Consider the following 19,563-nt stretch of genomic DNA (forward strand, 5'->3'; position numbering starts at 1 on the left):
TATCCCATTGGCCATGAAATTTCCTTATATTATTGAGGAAAAAGAGTATGAAAATATCCATAGAGAATGACGAGAGTTAACTTTGTAAGAGAATGAAATTTCAGAACCAGAGAAATACTGGTATTATATTTATCAAGAAAATGTGGAGATATATTTAGTTTCCCAATTATCTCCAAAATATTGATAAACTTACAAACATTGCCTCATTCTTCAGCTGCAGTAGAAGGGTTGTTCTCTTTGGTAAACAATATAATGGTAAAAAATCGTTCCCGGCTAAGTACGGAAATACTAAATGCCTTATTATATGGCAAAAATATTTTAAAAACACAACATGTAAAGAATGGCAACTGTCTGAAAAATTGTGCAAAAATGAAGGAAACTAAATTGTATACCAGTGAAGAAGAAAAAACGCCAAGTTTTTAATAAAATAAGATTAGTTATATGTTTTTTTATTTAACTTGGTAAATTTTTGAAAATCATTTGGTAAAATCCAAGAAAATCATCTGGCAACCAGACCAAGGATAGTTGAAGTTAGATTTTAACAAGCCGGAGCCAAATTTCATTACAGGTATTGAGACTGGTATACAAATTTATCGTTTTCTGAATGTTCAATTTAGTTTTCTTAGTTTTGATAAGGACTTACGATTAGCAAGTGAACTAATTGATAGGCTTAGTGTGGTTGTAATAAGCTAATTGATAGGCTTTGTGTGGTTATAATAAGCTAATTGTTAGGCTTAGTGTGGTTTTACTGAGCTAATTGTTAGGCTTAGTGTGGTTATAATAAGCTATCTACTGGGTGGGATTAATGTGGTTGTAATGAGCTGATTACTGGGCTCAGTGTGGTTGTAACATGTCATTATGCAACTAAATCGTGGTCTCTTTTGTCGTATTTTAGAAAAGTATTGAAAGCAACGGTTCACTTACGCTTTTCACGGTTATCATTAGCCTAGATTTATGAAAAGAATTCTAAAATTACAAATCTTACCCAATTATGAAGTTAAATATCAATGGAAGCATAACTAGGTTTACTTTAAGAGAATAAAATTATGCATCTCAGAGTTGTTAGTTATACGTCACGAGCGAAAGCAAAGAAGATGTCGTAAAATGTGGATACCATTGTATCTGCTATGTCCATTGCCAATGAGGCTTTTTACTTAGTAACTGAGCTCATTATACTGGTATAAATACGACAGACACAGGATTGGCCTAGGACTTAGACATTGTTCATATCATCAGTTCCAACATAAGAGTAAGTGAATCACGTGTAAGATGTATATTATTTGGAACTGTGTGTGTATCACATGTACCATGTGTTTACATTTATTATTCAATTGGGCCTCACGCTTTGTAAAAGCCAAATAGTCCGGTTTATACACACTAGGCCGTGTAGTTGGTTTAAAAGACATTTTACTTATTTATACATGAGACTGGTTGAATATTTTAAGGTGAGGTTACTAACACGTCTTACGTTTAAAAGCTTTTCAAAGTTTCTTCATTTAATGTACGTTTGTCTCGTTGTTCTGTTGTTTATCACTAGAATCTACACGATCTACGCACAAGTTCAGGTAGTATTAAACTTCACTATGATTTACGTTCATGAAACCCGCCTTCCGCTATACGTAAATAAAATGAATAAACGACACCTGTGTAAGTTATAAATAAAATAAAATAATGAAGCCCATTTATTATTATTATTTAAATAATATCTATATATTGTATATGATTCACCTTTATAAAAGACTTAAATGACCCAAGGTGTGCTAATAAGCGTTGAATAGGTAAAAATGCAGCAGCAGAGAGATCGACCAATCGAGAGATATATTAGGCCTCTACTTCACAGATTCTCTTTTTCATTTCGGCGTTTGTGGAAAATAATATAAGTCTTTAACATATTTATATAATTATAAATGTGTTTTCCTGTTGCATTGTTTCTTCGGGTTTAATTTCATCAATTACAGCCAATTAATAATTTCCAGATTTTTTTTATAATCGTATTCTGCTATTATTTCACTCCATTTTTTTTCTCGGCAATTCAAAACCACTCCTTGTACCTTTCTGGAAAGATTGGCCATTTTAATAAATCTTTTGTAAGTTTTGAGATTCTATATTTTTAAGCTAGTTCTCAGACTTTATTTATAATGTAACAACTTTTTGGTCGCTGAGCTAACTTTGAGGAAATCTTCCTAACTTATCTTTATGGTTGACAAACGAATATTTCAGTAGTTTTAGACTTAGTCAATAGGTGCCTTAGGCTCATACCTTATATTTACAACACTTGCTTGTTGGAAACGCCATTAAGCAATATTTTTATGACCGTTAAAAATATAAGACTGGACAGTTTGCTTGGCAGAGATATCAACATAGTATATAGGTCTAAAAAAATAACTTTAGTTTGCACATCTTCTCAACTAAAATAGTTTTGTTATTTTTTCGTTCCTATTTTGTAATCTACGTTGTTTTTACTTACTTTATATAGCATTTCTTACGCCAACACAATGCAGTTATTCATACAATCTAACATTTATTCACCACGAATGACATCTTCTGGTAAAGATATAATCACCAAAACTAGTTTAAAGTTGGGACAATTTTTAATCTAAATATAGAAAGCCAAACAGGTTTTTCTTTGTTGTTGTTCTCAAATAAATATTTAGTTTACTTAGAATTACAATGAGATTTAAAAATTATTCGAAAAAACGACGTGGAAAATGATATTGTAAGACTCAAGTTCTCTTTCAATCCAACAATAGTTACAGATGTATATGAACATTTTTCAGTTATCATATGTTTCTTCAAAGTAATTTTTAATTACCTACAATAACTAACTCTAACGAAGGAAAACTAGAATTTTCAGCTTCAATGGCATCCTTTGTGTTACTATGTAAAAGGATCAAGACAGAGATCCCTAGGATTTAGATATGGCAACCCTTTTCTTGAACTAATGATAAGAGAAACTCTCTCTGAACCGAATAGCGGTATTGACCGTCACTTCTATAACGCGCCCACAGCTGAAAGTACGGAATATGTTTATTACATCTCAATTCTTGGACCCTTCGATACGCAGTCCTGTGAGCGTTATAAGAGTGTCAGTCAAATCTCCCATAATTTGATTACAATAACCCAAGAGTTGACTGACGTTGTTAACTAGCTGTGTTCTCTCTGATCCATCACTTCAGAATTAGGTTCTGCTGTGGTAAACGGCCCTACCGCAAGTTTATGCGGAACTCTACAATTAACAAAAACATTCTTTCTTTCAAAGCTTATTTAAAATGCATATATAAACGTTCCTGCTTAAAAGGATTATTGTAGCCGAAGAAACAAAATGACTGCCTCAAACTAAAAAAGGACTAAGGACTTTAATGAAACATTTTTATGTATCTATTCCCCCATAAATACAAGTTATTTTCTTTTCTTTTCTGCCTGGAAATTGTGCAACAAACAAGAATATCTTGACAAAAACGTCGATCATTCGTTTACGACGTGCCCATTACGAATCCAATATAGTGAAATTCTGCCACGTGGAGTGAAAAGTAACCACTTTTTATATCCCACAGCAATTTCGAACCTGACGACATTTTATTTTATACTCGTCTTGTCATTTCACATACAATCTACAATAATAATGTAACACGCTGTTACATAGAACTAAAAAACTCAACGATTGCTGTTCACAATGTTTCCTATCGTTCAACTATTAATTTTTTTAAAAAAAGGCTACAAATATGTAATGAATCTCATTTTTCTGCAGTGCTCTGAAATTCATGAAATTTCATTTAATCTTTTGAGAAGAAAACAATGTCTTAGCGTTGTATTTAATGACCAAAGTTTAGCAAGTGATGATATCAACCTGGAAAGTATAGTATGTAGTCTGAAGTTTCTGGTTTCTTGGTTGGCTACAGACCAGAAGCAAGATGCAAGGCGACTTTTAATAACAAAACAGAAGCAATAAATATCACGGTTGCAACATCTGCATAATTTAAAGCTGAGAACGTGTTCAGCAACACATTGTGGCTCGAACCTTGTACCTATCAATTTGTAGCGAGACATATTAGTGGCTAGAGCATGTCCTGCTAAGTGATAATGGTCCATTGTTGTTTATTTTATACTCTGGGTCTTTCTAAACTTTACGATTCTTGTTTGTTGTTGTTGTTGTTTTAAGTTAAGCACAAAACTATCTATGCTCTGACCACCACGAGTATCGAAATCCGGTTTCTTGCGTTGTAAGAATGCACACATACTGCTGTGCCACTGGAGTGGGGGGACAAATTTTTGTTGGTGTTTATTATTGAGCACAAAACTACACAAAGGGCTATTCGTGCTCTGCTCACTGGGTATCAAAACCTAGTTTATGGGGTATAAGTTCGTAGAAGACCACTGGGAAGTAATTTTCTTGAGATATAAAATAGTGCTAATTAATTAACTAATTAAACTCACTATAATATAGTAGCTTGCTCTTTTAGAACATTTCCTCGTTTGAAGTGCGGGTTGATTCTTATAGCACAAGATTTAAACAGAACCTGTGTTTTTCTTATAGCAAAGCCACAAAGGGCTATCTGCTCAGCCCACCGAGGGGAATAGAACCCCTGATTTTAGGGTTGTAAATCCGGAGACATACCGCTGTACTAGCGGGGGGCTAAACAGACCCTCTATTTCACCATCTATGCCATTAAAACCACACTATCAAGAAATATCACAGTTTTTATTTTAGAAAACGGGTTCCTTCAACTGGACTGTTTTTCGTTTCTTTAACACCATTGCAACATCCAGTTCTGATCTTCAATCTGTTATTATTTCACAGTTCTTCAGGTAATTCCATAAGTGGTTTATAGAGTTCTGCGTTGTGTTTTGGGTAATTCCTCGTAGTGAAGCCACGTCGGGCTATCTGTTGCGTCTACCGAGAGGAATCGAACCCGTGATTTTAGCGCTGTAAATCCGTAGAGTTACCTGTACTAACGGTACAGAGTTCTAGAAGCCATATTATAGAACTTTTCGATTTTAACTCCAATTCAATTAATTCATGCATGCCGAGACCAAGAAGCTCAAATTTAGGCTGTCTCGAGTTAATTTGTGTCTTTACATAGTATTGCCATATCACAACTAAATCATTACCAACGAAATTTTCCAAACTCTATAAAGTTTAGTTTCGATATTAAACAATGTTTATTTTTGTACGTAAGTATAGCAACAACAGCTAGTGACAAATTCAAAGTACTTAAACAATCATGGGTTTATTTTTTTTAATTTTTGAAAATCAGATACCAGACTAACAAAACTAAAATTATAACCTAAATTCACCAAACAATTACTTTTTACCTAAAATTGCTTAAATTTTGCCGTGGTAGGTGGTGTTACCCGAAAACAAAAGACAACAGTATAATTAATCAGGAAATTCCCAAGGGAAAACTACGCGCAAATTTTATTTATGACACAAACGTGATACAGAAATACATCAGACCGGTTAATTCACTTCAAGAATTTATTTCTTTCGTAACAAGTTTTCGTTTGTAGTACAGCAGTAAAAACTGTACACTGTACAATATTATCTATTATTGATATTTATAGCAAAGTCCTATGTTCACTGAAAGCTTTCGACTAATTGCAGTAGCCATCTAAATTTGAGGAATGAAACCACCTTAAATTGTTCCTCTTGATCCCCAATCCCCGTCATACTCTTGCATAAATATACGTTGTGTTTGTTTGTTTGTTTGTTTTAATTTCGCGCAAAGTTACTCGAGGGCACTAGCTGTCCCTAATTTATCAGTGTAAGACTAGAGGCAAGGTAGCTTAGTCATCACCACCAACTGCCAACTCTTGGGCTACTCTTTTACCAATGAATAGTGGGATTGACCGTCACATTATAACGCCCCAACGGCCATGCCGGACCGTTACACGTTGTGATAACAGCTGTTAATAGAAATCAGAGGTTAATGGTACACAACAAATATTTAAAACTAAAACTGTCTCTGGTTTCAAAATTTAATTTATATTTACTCAATAATTTACCATATAAAATACTGAGATTAAAAACATTTTCATACACTCCACATGTTTCAGTATCCTACTTCGTCATCATCACGTCATCGAGGCCTATAATCACATGATCAACTCCACACATCATTTTAATTTAAGGAATTTTGCGCCATCTGTTAACAACTTGTCTCTTTAATTCTACTTAACTGTTTGAATTTATTTTTATTCCATTTTATTATTTGAATAGTTTCGTGTATACTATACAAATATTAATACTAGAAAGTTGTACTAAAATAGTTTTTTTTCATTTATCTGTTTAATGTGTTCAGCTAAAGGTGGGATCTTTGTTTCATTACTTCTAACGCGTTTTGCATTAATTTGTTTGCTTTGAATTTCGCGCAAATCTACACGAAAGCTATCTGCGCTGGCCGTCCCTAATTTAGCAGTGTAAGACCAGAAGGAAGGCAAATAGTCATCACCACCCACCGCTAACTCTTGGACTACTCTTTTACCAATGTACAGTGAAATTTACCCTTACGTTATAACGCCTCCACAGTTAAAAGAGCGAGGCATGTTTTGGTGTGATGGGGATTCGAGCTTTCGACCCTCAGATTATGAGTCGAGCGCCCTAATCACTTTGCCATGCCGAGTTTTTGGGTTAATTTAATCTGAATATAATTTTTTCTCTATATTGTCTTATGTAAATATTCCCACATTCAATTTATTGTATATATTGTTTTGATTAACAACTCTTTTATGATTTGACAGCATAGTTTAAATGATGACAAAAGCCTATATTCGTTAATTCGCTCAGACAGGCCCGGCATGGCCAGGTGTTTTAAGGCGTGCGACTCGTAATCTGAGTGTCGCGGGGGCGTTATAATGTGACGGTCAATCCCACTATTCGTTGGCAAATTAGTTACCCCGGAGTTGGCGGTGGATGGTGATCACTAGGTGCTTTCCCTCTAGTCTTACACTGCTAAATTAGGGACGGCTAGCGCAGATAGCCCTTGAGTAGCTTTGCGCGAAATTAAAAAACAAACAAACACTTTCGATGGTAAAAGAGAAGCCCAGCAGTTGGCGGTGAGTGATGATGGCAAACTGCCTACCCTCTAGTCTTACACTGCTAAATTATGACAGTTCAACAACACAAACAAATCTTTCTGTTTATGAACTTCACTCTTATTTTAATGATTATTAACGCTTGTAACAACTGCTGAAATAATCCAATTTAATGAAAATAATCTTAAATGTTAAATAAAGCTGAAAGACTAGATGTAAATGTTGTTAATAGATGGCGCAAAATTCTTTAAATTAGATTAATATATAGTTCGATACTAAGCACAAACCTACACAGAGAGCTAGCTATCTGTGGTCTGCCCACTACGGGTATCGAGATCCGATTTCTAGTGTTATAACTCCAATATATAGCACTGTGCCACTAGGGTGCATCATATGTAAAACTGACTTCGTGATTCTTTAATAAACGCTTGCAAACCGTTACACTAGTCATAATAATGACGAAATAACTTGTGAGATTGTGCACAATTGCAATATTTTGTCTTTACGCAGTGAATTACGAATAAATGTTTGGCTATAATTTAAGACCATAAACAGTCTCGGTTTTAAACATTTATCGTGTACGATTAAACATTATTTTTTATGACAACTATGTTACTCAAAATGAATGTCAGTGACCTTTCAAAGTCAATGTATTTTGTGACTTAATTTCCTCCCCTGACCATTGTTCCTAGTCAACAATATCGACATTTACGAATTGTTTAGTCTTGACTTTTATTCAATGTTTTTCGGTTGTCTTACATTAATTTCACAGTCTAAATCTTGTATTAAAATAAAATATTAACGTGGAGAAACCATTAATATAGATTTAAACTTATTTTTTGTGAATTCTTCAGAATCTTGGTAGTGATATGAAATTGTGAAGTAATTCATTTCTTCAGTCCTTTTCTTTTAGGCAGATAATATAGTTTTCGTAAGACACGGCCAGGTGGGTTAATAAGGTGTTAGACTCGTAATCTGAAGGTCGCTGGTTCGAATCCCCGTTACACCAAACTTACTCACCCTCTCAGCTGTGGGGGCGTTATAATGTTATGGTCAATCCCACTATTCGTTGGTAAAAGAGTAGCCCAAGAGTTGGCGGTGGGTGGTGATGACTAGCTGCCTTCCCTCTAGTCTTACACTGCAAAATTAGGGGCGTCCTGTGCAGATAGCCCTCATGTAGCTTTGCGCGAAATTTGAAAAACAAAAACAAACAAACAGTGCTCAAAATGCCCTGTGGAAATGTGGTATTGTCGTTATCTTATGGTAATGACCAATGGAGTCTGTGTTACGAGATTAGCTTTGTTCACGAGCTAATTTCTGTGACTGCTTTGAACGTCGGTGTATATCGGAGAATAATTTACAGAAACCTGCTTGAATTTTGATATTATTTAAGAGAAAGCATCAAAACATAAACAATTTCATTCGTTTCTTCTTCTTTTTTTTCTTATTGTGTGTAATTTCTTGGAAGTTATGTATTTAAATACATCATTATTTCGCTTAAATTCAGAACTCGATATATCCCAACTAGGCCTTTTTGCAAATGATTTTGAACAAGTAAAAAAACCTGAAAACTAAATGGAATTTTAAAAGTATTTTAATTCTATTTGATTGTTAACAGAGGTGAAATAGAAGAACTTTATAAAATAAGCTACTATTCAAATTGAAAGGTTTTCTCTTTGAAGTTTTAATAAGTAATAAAAACGATAAGTTATTCCGAAATTAAGTAACTTTGCATTATGGTCATAAGTACGATATACTAAAATAAAATATGCATTGCTTAAGACAGTTCTGTAATAACAATTAACTAGAATAGGCAATATTTTCTCATGAAATGTAGCAGATAGTTTCAGGAAGGTAAGTAATAGATACCTTTAGCTTAGAATGTGATGCTCTAATTTAGTTTCTCTGAAAATCAAGATTACTAAAGGTAACAACTTAATATAAAAAGTTATCAAATTCTTATTGTTCATGTACTTAGAATAGTTATTATTCTTTTATAAGATTTGAATGTTTCTTACTCTCGAACTTCTGTGATTCCATAAGATTACATTTCTTTATTCTTTAATTTCTCTTGTTACATAATATTACAATTCTTATTATTATCGAACTCCTCTGGTTCCATAAGATTACAAAACTTGTTATCATCGAACTTTTCTGGTTCAATAGGATTATAAAGCTTGTTATCATCGAACACCTCTGGTTCAATACGATTATAAAGCTTGTTATCATCGAACTTTTCTGGTTCAATAGGATTATAAAGCTTGTTATCATCGAACTCCTCTGGTTCAATACGATTATAAAGCTTGTTATCATCGAACTTTTCTGGTTCAATAGGATTATAAAGCTTGTTATCATCGAACTCCTCTGGTTCAATAGGATTATAAAGCTTGTTATCATCGAACTCCTCTGGTTCAATAGGATTATAAAGCTTGTTATCATCGAACTCCTCTGGTTCAATGGGATTATAAAGCTTGTTATCATCGAACTTTTCTGGTTCAATAGGATTATAAAGCTTGTTATCATCGAACTCCTCTGGTTCTATAGAATTAGAGTTCTCCATGATAAGAATTTAAAGGTGTCGAATGCTGGATACATCATATTACTCTTCCAGGGTATTGATAAATGTGGATTATCTTTAACTTGTTTTTCTTTTTCAGGATAAAATTATATATGTAACCGATCTAATAATCATTTAAACTTAATAATATAGTCCTTTAGTCTGTAAACAAAATGTAGAATGTTTTCTTACATTAGGACTACTTAATAAACTTTAGCAGAACTTCTTTTATGTTGAATTATCTTTCCTTTAATGTCACGTTTTTGATGTAGCTAGAATTCTTCAAGTAGGTAAAAGTGTAGCAGGAAGTTAGAAGAAAAGTAGGCTATTATAGTGATCGAATTCTCAGTTGTGTCAGTAGAAGAAGATAGTAAAGGCCAGAAAGTATAAGTTATAAAATAAGTGGATATTTAAAAACCATTTAACAGCTCGGTTCTTTATGAAGCAGTTCAAATCTTCTGGAGCACTGTAGTTGCAGTGCGTTTTCAAACCTTTGAGAGCTTTTTACGGAATAATAATACATTAGATCATCCTTCAGAAAAAGATCGAATTTCTCAGCTCAATTTAATTACTTTTTTGGAATTCAAAATCCCTGTAGAAACAGAAGTATAATAATTTTATTTGCCTAAATGTATTATTTAAAGAGTGAGTGCTTCAGTATTTCTTTTGGGATTTGTATTCATGTGACATACAAGTGTACGATTTATAACGGATTTACTGTTATACATCTATTTTAATATCTGCGTTTGTTTCAGTTGATGTACATGGCGTATACTGTTGGATGTTTATTGCGCAAATCCTGCTTGTTATGTAAATTTACAGAAGATTCTTGAGAATAAGAATCAAAAGTATATGTTTTACGAAAACGCTAGCGTATTTTCGAATATTGTTGAAAGTTCGAGAATCTCACCTGAGTATGAGAGCTAGCACTTGCAAGACACAGAAATAGTAATAGAATATTACCGGTCAATTATAGTCAGCAAACTACAAGCCTCGGAAGCTGTAATTGTGATAAACGCTTATTGATCGGAAAAACTACAGATATTTGCCCAGGAACGTGTAAAAGAGTGGAACGTTACGAGCCATTCTACTTCAGAGAATTAACTTCGGGCGTTATTATTTCTAAGAAAGCCATCAAACAATTTCAGCAATTGCCAAGAGTTGGCGGTGAGTGATAATGATTAGCTGTCTTCCCTCTAGTCTTACACTGCTAAATTAGGGATAACTAGCACAGATAGCCCTTGAGTAGCTTTGCGCGAAATTCAAAAACAAAAGCAAAACAATCAACATAAAGGTAATTTGTGCCTCGTAGACACGTGGACTGTCGATAAAATATTATGTTCCAAATTATATTGAATATTGTTTGTGAGTTTGTAAAAGTGTTGAATTATTTGTAATAACTATTGATAATAACGTTATTATAAAGTGCATTATTTTGTTCGGTGTTTTTGTTTTGAGTATTAAAATATATTTGTGTGAAAAAAAGAAAACTGTGTGTATCCATTTTGTTCGACTCGTACTCCGAGGGTCGCGGGTTCGAATCCCCGTCGCACCAAACATGCCTGCCCTTTCAGTCGTGGGGGCGTTATAATGTGCGGTGAAACCTACTGTTCGTTGATAAAGGAGTAGCCCAAGAGTTGGCGTGGGTGCTAAATTAGGGACGGCTAGCGCAGATAGCCCTCGAGTAGCTTTGCGCAAAATTCAAAACAAACCAAACAATCTGAATGTACACTACTAAATATCATGCAGGAAGACAAAAACGATACTCGTGTTAATCTGAGGATACATTACTAAATATTGTTCCGGAACACTAAACAATACTTCCGCTAATGTGAAAATACACTACGAATTTAAACAGTGGAACTGCACTCTTTTAAACATATACAAGAAACACAAGGTTTCAGATGTTATCAAAACGTATTTTCTAAACGTATGTCAGTGTAATACTGATAATTGTTTGCTTCGTATTAACTTTAATAAGTAAGATATTTTTATTTTTCTAGACTCTCGAGGTTGGGGCCCGACACGGCCAAGCGTGTTAAGGCGTTCGACTCGTAATCAGAGCGTCCGGTTCGAATCCAGTTGCACCAAACATGCCCGCTCTTTCAGCCGTGGGAGCGTTATAATGTTACGGTCAATCCCACTGTTCGTTGGTAAAAGAGTAGCCCAAGAGTTGGCGATGGGTGGTGATGACTAGGTGCCTTCCTTCTAGTCTTACACTGCAAAATTAGGGGCGGCCAGCGCAGATAGCCCTCGAGTAGCTTTGCGCGAAATTCAAAATAAACAAATTCTCGAGGTTTTATATTAGATTGGAATAAATTAACTAACATCTTTTCTCAATATTAAATATCCTCATTGATTTTGTATTGGTAAGGAAGAACGATCGATCACTTTTCCTCTTTGACACATCTTTGAATTGTGTGGAAAAATCGAATTAAAAAGGAAAAAGTGAACACTGTAATTATATCTTTAATATGTATATATGCATGCACGTATTATTTTATTTGTTTACATGTTCATCGGCAATCATTTTTCTAAAATGTGACAAGATGTATTTTATTACACTTATATGTTTACTCAAATTTTATGGAATCCTTTTGAGAAAACAAAACTAAATTAACCCGGGCTAAAAATGATGTTTTCTGAATTTATTCTTCGGCTATCACAATTGTTTAAAATTTTTTTATAATAATCAGTTGTATTCCAATGTTAACCAGCGTATTCTAAGTGATCGCAAAGCCTTGATTTGTTTACGGCTGACGGGATTAAACATTATCTAGTTGCTCTAATTGTGTCTCCAATTCAGTTGTTGTTTGTTGTTTATAATTGAAAGACCAACCAACACAGAAACTCCAGCTGCGTCCAGTAGGCTGATAAAGTGAACCTACTTGTGGTTATTACACTGTATTTTATTGGTGGTGTGTTCAGTCTTGGACGACAAACATTAAAATCATGAATTAAACAGAACATAAAGGTTTTTAATTCAACAATAGGCATCGGAATGATAAAAACTGGAAGGTTTACATACTTTGTTATTTTAATTGGTTTGTTTTGAATTTTGCGTAAAGCTACACTTAGGCTATCTGCGCTAGCCGTCCCTAATTTAGCAGTGTAAGACTAGAGGGAAGGCAGATAGTCACCACCGTCCACCGCCAACTCTTGGACCACTCTTTCATTAACGAATAGTGGGATTGGCTATCACATTATAATACCCCCACGGTTGAAATAGCGAGAATGTTTGGTGTGACGGGGATTCGAACCCGCGATGCTCAGATTGAGGGTCGAGCTCCATAACCACTGTGCCAGGCCTTGTTTTTAACGGGTTCGTGTGTTTGATAGGAAATTATACAAGCAAAAACAATTCTAAAATTATTAATTATTAAATGTTTATTCGTTGTATTTATATTTTGTATTAAGTGGTTTATACGTTTCTAAAGTGCAAAATGTCACCTTTTCACACATTTTACACTTGTGGTGAATAGAGAAGATAATAAATTCACACAATTTACACTCATGGAATTCACAGAAGCTCAATATTTTACATGTTATTACTTGTGATAACCTTAACAAGACACAGTTTCACACATTCTATACACATAATATCCATAGGAAGAAATATACTAATTTTTTTAAACATACTATGAAAGGTTTTGTGTTAAAACAATCTTTGCAAGAATTAACTAAACGGCTATGCGAGAGTATAAATAGATTTATTCTTCATTCAAAAACTGAAAAAAAATGGGACATATTTTGTAGGCTTTTCTAAACCTTTAGTCTTGGATACGAAAGATTAAGTTTAAAAAGCGATGGACACCAGAGTAAATGTACATTTCGTATGTTATAGAAAGTTCCCGTTACGAAGTGCTGACATCAATTTGTTTACACAGTCAGACGATTTTTAAGGAAACAAGAGATCTTCAAATGAGAAATAAAACTACGGAGTGTCGAGATGAGTCTATCGTTCAGTACAAAACAAATCTTTACACACTGTTGGTTATTTGTGGACTAAACCTCCTCTTGCGAAAACATTTTGAAAACACGCTAAATCTGATTTCCTATTGTCGTGATGGGAACACATACAACGCCCTGAAAATAACGTAGGTGCTTCTGCACACACAAGTCTAAATACATATATACTGTTATATAACTACACATATGCTTCTATAGGGTCAGAGAAAAATACACTAACACAAACAATGCTTTATTTCCTTTTTCAAGTTGTTTAACAGCTGAGAAACCAGTAATTAAGTTGCTCTACTTTGTGTTTAGTTTTTTTCATATGTAGGTGTTACTGAGCTGAGACTGAAATATTAAAAATTATTTTAATTGAAAACATGGGAAAATATGTGGAAATTTCATGGAACACCAAGCGGATAATCGAATAGAAGCCTTTTTTTTGTTTTTTTTAATAGAAAGGAACCTCTCTAATTCGTAAGTTTCGCAGATAAAACCGAGCAATTAGGGTTTTGATAAGGTAAAGAAACCAAGGAACTATTTTTGATAAGGTAAGGAAACCGAACATCTAGGTTCTTGATAAGGTAAAGAAACCGAACAGCTAGGTTCTTGATAACGTAAAGAAACCAAGCAACTATTTTTGATAAGGTAAGGAAACCGAACAGCTAGGTTCTTGATAACATAAAGAAACCAAGCAACTATTTTTAACAAGGTAAGGAAACCGAACAGCTGGGTTCTTGATAAAGTAAAGAAATAAATCAACTAAGTTTCTTGATAACGAAAAACAAGAAGTGGAAAAATGCACAATGTTTTATCTTCTTGCAGTAGTATCATTAACTTTTCCTTTAAGTGAAGGAACATAACACACATCATATCTTCATAATTTTATGTTATTAAACAAACTTTTGTAATTTTTGTAGATCAAAAACCAGTAACAGTCTATTACTAGATGTACTTCCACAAGGTCCTATAAAGTTCCTCGTTTCAAAAGTAAATAAAACCAAATGAAGAGTAACAAATATTTGTTGTTAGCCTACAGAGTGCATAATTCCTATCATGATACATAGAATGCGCACATTTTACTGACAAATTGCAGTATTAAGCGTCCCTTGTGTGACGTCATTTTAGTGTCTACTGACTAACTGAGAGACAACGACCAATTATATATCTGCGCGAATGGTTGAAGCAGGCAACCTTCAGTTCCCTTTCGGTGGAAATAGCATTTAATTTCATTACAAATCACATTTTTACTCACAAAAGTCACAATAACAATAAAAATTCATTCTCTTTGTAAAATAATCAACCTTGGCGTCCAACACGCTAAATGTATATTCACCTTTAAAAGTTAACGACATGCAATCAGACGACCAGCAATTGTAATTTCAGGAAATGCCTATTCGCAGAGCTAGTTTCATTAAGTCGTGGCATTAATTTAATGTTTAGGGAAGTTTATTTTATCCAGATACTTCTTTCATCGATACTTTATGAAAAAATCCTAAACAATGTTCAGTAGTGTATCACAACTGCAAGATTTGTTTCCAGTTAGAAGACTTGCATGTTAACTTACACGTGTTTTAACCCACCTGGTGGTAAATTCAGTGTTACTTGAAATGTATCTGGACAGACATTGTGTAATATACATTCAGGTTCAATAATAATTCTAAATCTATGGTGAAAACAGATACTCACAAGAATGTTTACATGACTGTCTGTTTATCAGAAATTGCCGCCCAATGACACAGCGGAATATCTGCGGACTTACAAGGCCAAAATACATGTTTCGATACCTATGGTGGGCAGAACACATATAACTCATTGTATAGCTTCGTACTTCAGTACCAACAAACACAAGACCTGAAATGCATTCTCGTTGATATATTACGCCCTCTGGTGGCACACTGGTAGCTCTGCAGAATTACGTAACTGACGTCCGGCGTTTGATTTCCTGCGTGTATCGTTGGTTCAAAACAAACAAATAAAAGAAACAGTTTTATGTTTTTGTAAACCTATATTCGAAACAATAGATTTTACAGAATGTCCTTCTTTGTGAACTCTTGGAATACCATGGATTACAATTTGGTCGTTTGATTTTAAAATATTATTTGTCAGATACCTCTGTATTTTAGTTTCTCTGATATCTGTAGGATCCGTTTGTAATTTCTTAAATTTATTGCTGTTATTAATAATTGTTCTAAAAGTTTAGATTGAAATCATATCTGTTAAGAATAACCACACTATATCTTCTATTAGGTTTCATTATAACAATGTTTTCATTCTTCCTTGGATTTCATGTAGCTTCAAATTTTCTTTATCTGATATCAGCACATTTAAAGGTAAATATTGTAATACCACTAACTTTATTCCTGATATTATCAGAAGATTCAAGCATGTTTTTGTTTAGAGACTTTCTGTAATAATTGTTCAAATGACAAAATATTTTGTATGGTTTGTTTTTGAATTTCGCGCAAAGCTACTCAAGGGCTATCTGCGCTAGCCGCCCCTAATTTAGCAGTGTAAGACTAGAGAGAAGACAGCTAGTCATCACTACCCTCTGCTAATTCTTGGACTACTCTTTTACCAACGAATAGTGGAACTGACCGTTACATTAAAACGCCCCACGGCTGAAAGGGCGAGCATGTTTGGCGTGACGGAGATTGAAACTCGCGACCCTCAGATTACGAGTCGAATGCCTTAACCCACCTGGTCATGCTGGGCCTGACAAAATAAATGTTTTACATTGACATTCAACTCTATTCCAGTATTCTTACTTCTGGATCCGGGAATGGCCAGGTGTTTGGAGCGCTCGACTCGTCATCTGAGGGTCGCGGGTTCGCATCCTGGTGGCGCCAAACATGCTCGCCCTTTCAGCCGTGGGGGCGTTATAATGTGATGGTCAATCCCACTATTCGTTGGTAAAAGAGTAGCCCAAGAGTTGGCGGTGGGTGGTGATGACTAGCTGCCTTCCCTCTAGTCATACACTGCTAAATTAGGGATGGCTAGCACAGATAGCCCTCGAGTAGCTTTGTGCGAAATTTCAAAACAAACAAACAAATAGATAGTTTTATTTGTGTATAACAGTGTACTTAAATAATTTCAAAAATTCCTTCATCATTGTTACAGGTTTTGCATATTAAATTGGTTTTATGAATAAAAACTTTTCACTGTATTCAAAATTAAAAGGAATTACAATCAGTATGAACAGCGTTACAACTGATACAGAAACGGAAAAGACGCTCCATACTCTGTCCAGTCTTTATAATTGTGAACGTGTTTCAGTGAGTTTTTTCTTATAAAAGGAAATTTCATTTAAAATGAGTAATTTCCAATTAAAATAACGTAGACAAGCTTCTGTTTCAATAGTCCAACAAACCTAAATAAATCGAAAGGCTCCTTTTCTTGAGTTTTCAGGTGTCTTGAATAACGAAACCTAACATTTGCACAATCAACATTATTTTTATTTTAGTTTCCATCACTACATAGCTGTACTGCAGAGAAAACAGTTTTACAGGAACCCCAAACTACCTTGTTTGTTTTTGTTATCTGACAGTTTGTTAGTAGCTGTTTCACTTGGATATCTACAATATAAGCAATTGATTAAAGTTCCTTTTATTTTTAAAATAAAATAAAATATAAATACATTTCAAATACAGTTACTTATTATTATTTTCACTCGATGGTATTTAGAAGTTCTCAAAAGCGATTTTGTTTCGATTGTTTGAAGTAGTTCTCTCTTAATTAAATCATCTACGATTTTAACTGTTAATTCTGAACCAAAATCAAACTGGACCTCGCTGATAAAGACATCACAAACACGCAACTGATTATAAGTAGAGTTTATAAATTAGGCTCAGGAATATTTCTGAACTTTTAGTTAACACTTACACACGCGTGTGCGCGCGTGCTATGTGGTTTATTTTCTGTAATCTATATTCATATTACTTTATCACAGCTAGTACCACCACAGAAGTATTAATGTTAATTAAAAATAAAGTGACTATATTAATTAGAATTAAACGATGGCTTATAAACTGTTGCTTTCGTTTCTATAAAACAAACTGAAAGACGTGTGTAACGTCATAAATCGGTATACAACAAAACTAAAACCTAAAAATGATTAGTATGCACTGAATCAATAACTCGGTGCCTTCGTAATTAACGATGCACCCTAACATACACACACAGTACGAATTATGATAAAAATTTTAAATCGAGAATATGATATGATTAAAAATCAATCACGGGCTTTAATGCAAATTAAAAACACTTAAACACGAAGACTAAAAATTTTAAAATCGTCAAAAAGATAAACGATGTCTCAGGAAAACTGTAAGTAAAACAGTTTTACACAGCGACGACGTATTTTAGTTTCCAAAAGTTACATTTAGCAACACAACTTACCTTGCACAATGTGAAGTAATATAATATTTAACGTGTTAAAAATACAAAGTAAAGAGAAATGAAAACAGTCCAAATTAATACAAATAATACGGCCAGTAGAAAACGTTGAAAATAAGGAAACCAAAAGGAAAAACAATTCGACTGATCTTGTCAATTCGCTTGGCACACCCCCCCTGGCGGGTAACGGCTTCAGTGAAGAAACTTCCCGGATGTTCATCACATCTTGCATGCTCGAAACCTACAATTTAAGACAAATGAAACTTAAAATATATATATATGTATTTGTGTGTTTAGGTGTTTATATACAACTATATTAAACATACAAAGCACTAAATTCGTTCCTCTTATATAAACTGTATTTATTCTCGTTTTGGCCCGGCATGGCCGGGTGGTTAAGGTGCTCGCCCTTTCAGCCGTGAGGACGTTATAATATTACAGTCAATCTCACTATTTGTTGGTAAAAGAGTAGCCCAAGAGTTGGCGGCGGATGGTAATGACTAACTGTCTTCCCTCTAGTTTTACACTACTAAGTTAGGAAGGGCTAGCGCAGATAGCCCTCTTGTAGCTTTGAGCGAAGTTCAAAACAAACTATTGATTCTTCAACTAAAACTGTCAGTCGTCATTTATTTGATCATTAAAATTTATAACTATTTTGGGTCTAAGTATGTCTCTAATAAAATATAACTGAACAAATGTTAGAAACTATCAAAAGTCTAGTTCCAAAAGTCTAGTTGAATGTATTACAATATTATGTTATAAAATAATTTATTTCTATGTTTTTTTTGTTTGGAATTAAGCACAAAGCTATACAATAGACTATCTGTGCTCTGACCATGACGGGAATCAAAACCTGGTTTCTAGCGGTGTGAGTCAGCAAATATACCGCTGTGCCACTAGAGAGCGTTGCTATGCTATAAGTGAGGAATGGAGTACACTTCCATCCTGTCTCTGCTTGTCTTAGTTGAACTCATAACCATCGGTGAGTACTGCATTTTAGTTCCATTATGAGCTTTGTACCAGTTCCATGCTGTAGTTTCATACAGCAGCTTAATTATACACAGGGTTCCGTGTTAATTTCACTTACCTTATTATAATTTCTTTGTTTGGAATTTTAGTGCAAAACTACACGAAGGCTATCTGCGCTAGCCGTCCCTAATGTAATAGTATAAGACTAGAGGGAAGGCAGCTAGTCATCACCACTCACCGCCAACTATTGGGCTACTATTTTACCAACGAATAGTGGGATTGACCGTCACATTATTACGCCCCCACAGCTGAAAGGGCGAGCATGTTTGGTGTGACGAGTATTAAAATCTGCCACCCTAAGATTACGACCCGAGCGCCCTAACTATCTGGCCATGCCGGCTCCCCCTTATTACAATACTATAGTGTTAACTAATCATGTTTCCCTGTTATTGCTAAGTGACTTATCACAACACCATGCTGTTGTTACATACCAGTCCATGATTCCACATTATTGTTGCCTGCTTATTATCCATGCTTTTGTTACATACCAAACCATTGTATCACGTTACTTTATCACGTAACCATCAAACGGTTAGTAATGGTAGAAAAAAATAGCTGATGTTTGTGTTTTAAAAAAATACGTGCCTTAATATTTA

At 34.3% G+C, this 19,563-nt stretch overlaps 1 protein-coding gene across 1 annotated transcript in view; it reads right to left on the minus strand.

Annotated features, from left to right (window-relative positions):
• The window catches only part of LOC143236507 (glycine receptor subunit alpha-4-like), a 62,807-nt gene that overhangs the window by 11,991 nt on the left and 31,253 nt on the right, over nt 1-19,563 (minus strand). The window contains exon 8 of the mRNA XM_076474805.1: nt 18,076-18,179. Coding sequence (XP_076330920.1) covers nt 18,076-18,179 — 104 coding nt within the window. The remainder of the gene's footprint in view (nt 1-18,075; nt 18,180-19,563) is intronic.

The sequence above is a fragment of the Tachypleus tridentatus genome, chromosome 13 (assembly GCF_004210375.1).
Source record: "Tachypleus tridentatus isolate NWPU-2018 chromosome 13, ASM421037v1, whole genome shotgun sequence".
NCBI lineage: Eukaryota > Metazoa > Arthropoda > Merostomata > Xiphosura > Limulidae > Tachypleus > Tachypleus tridentatus.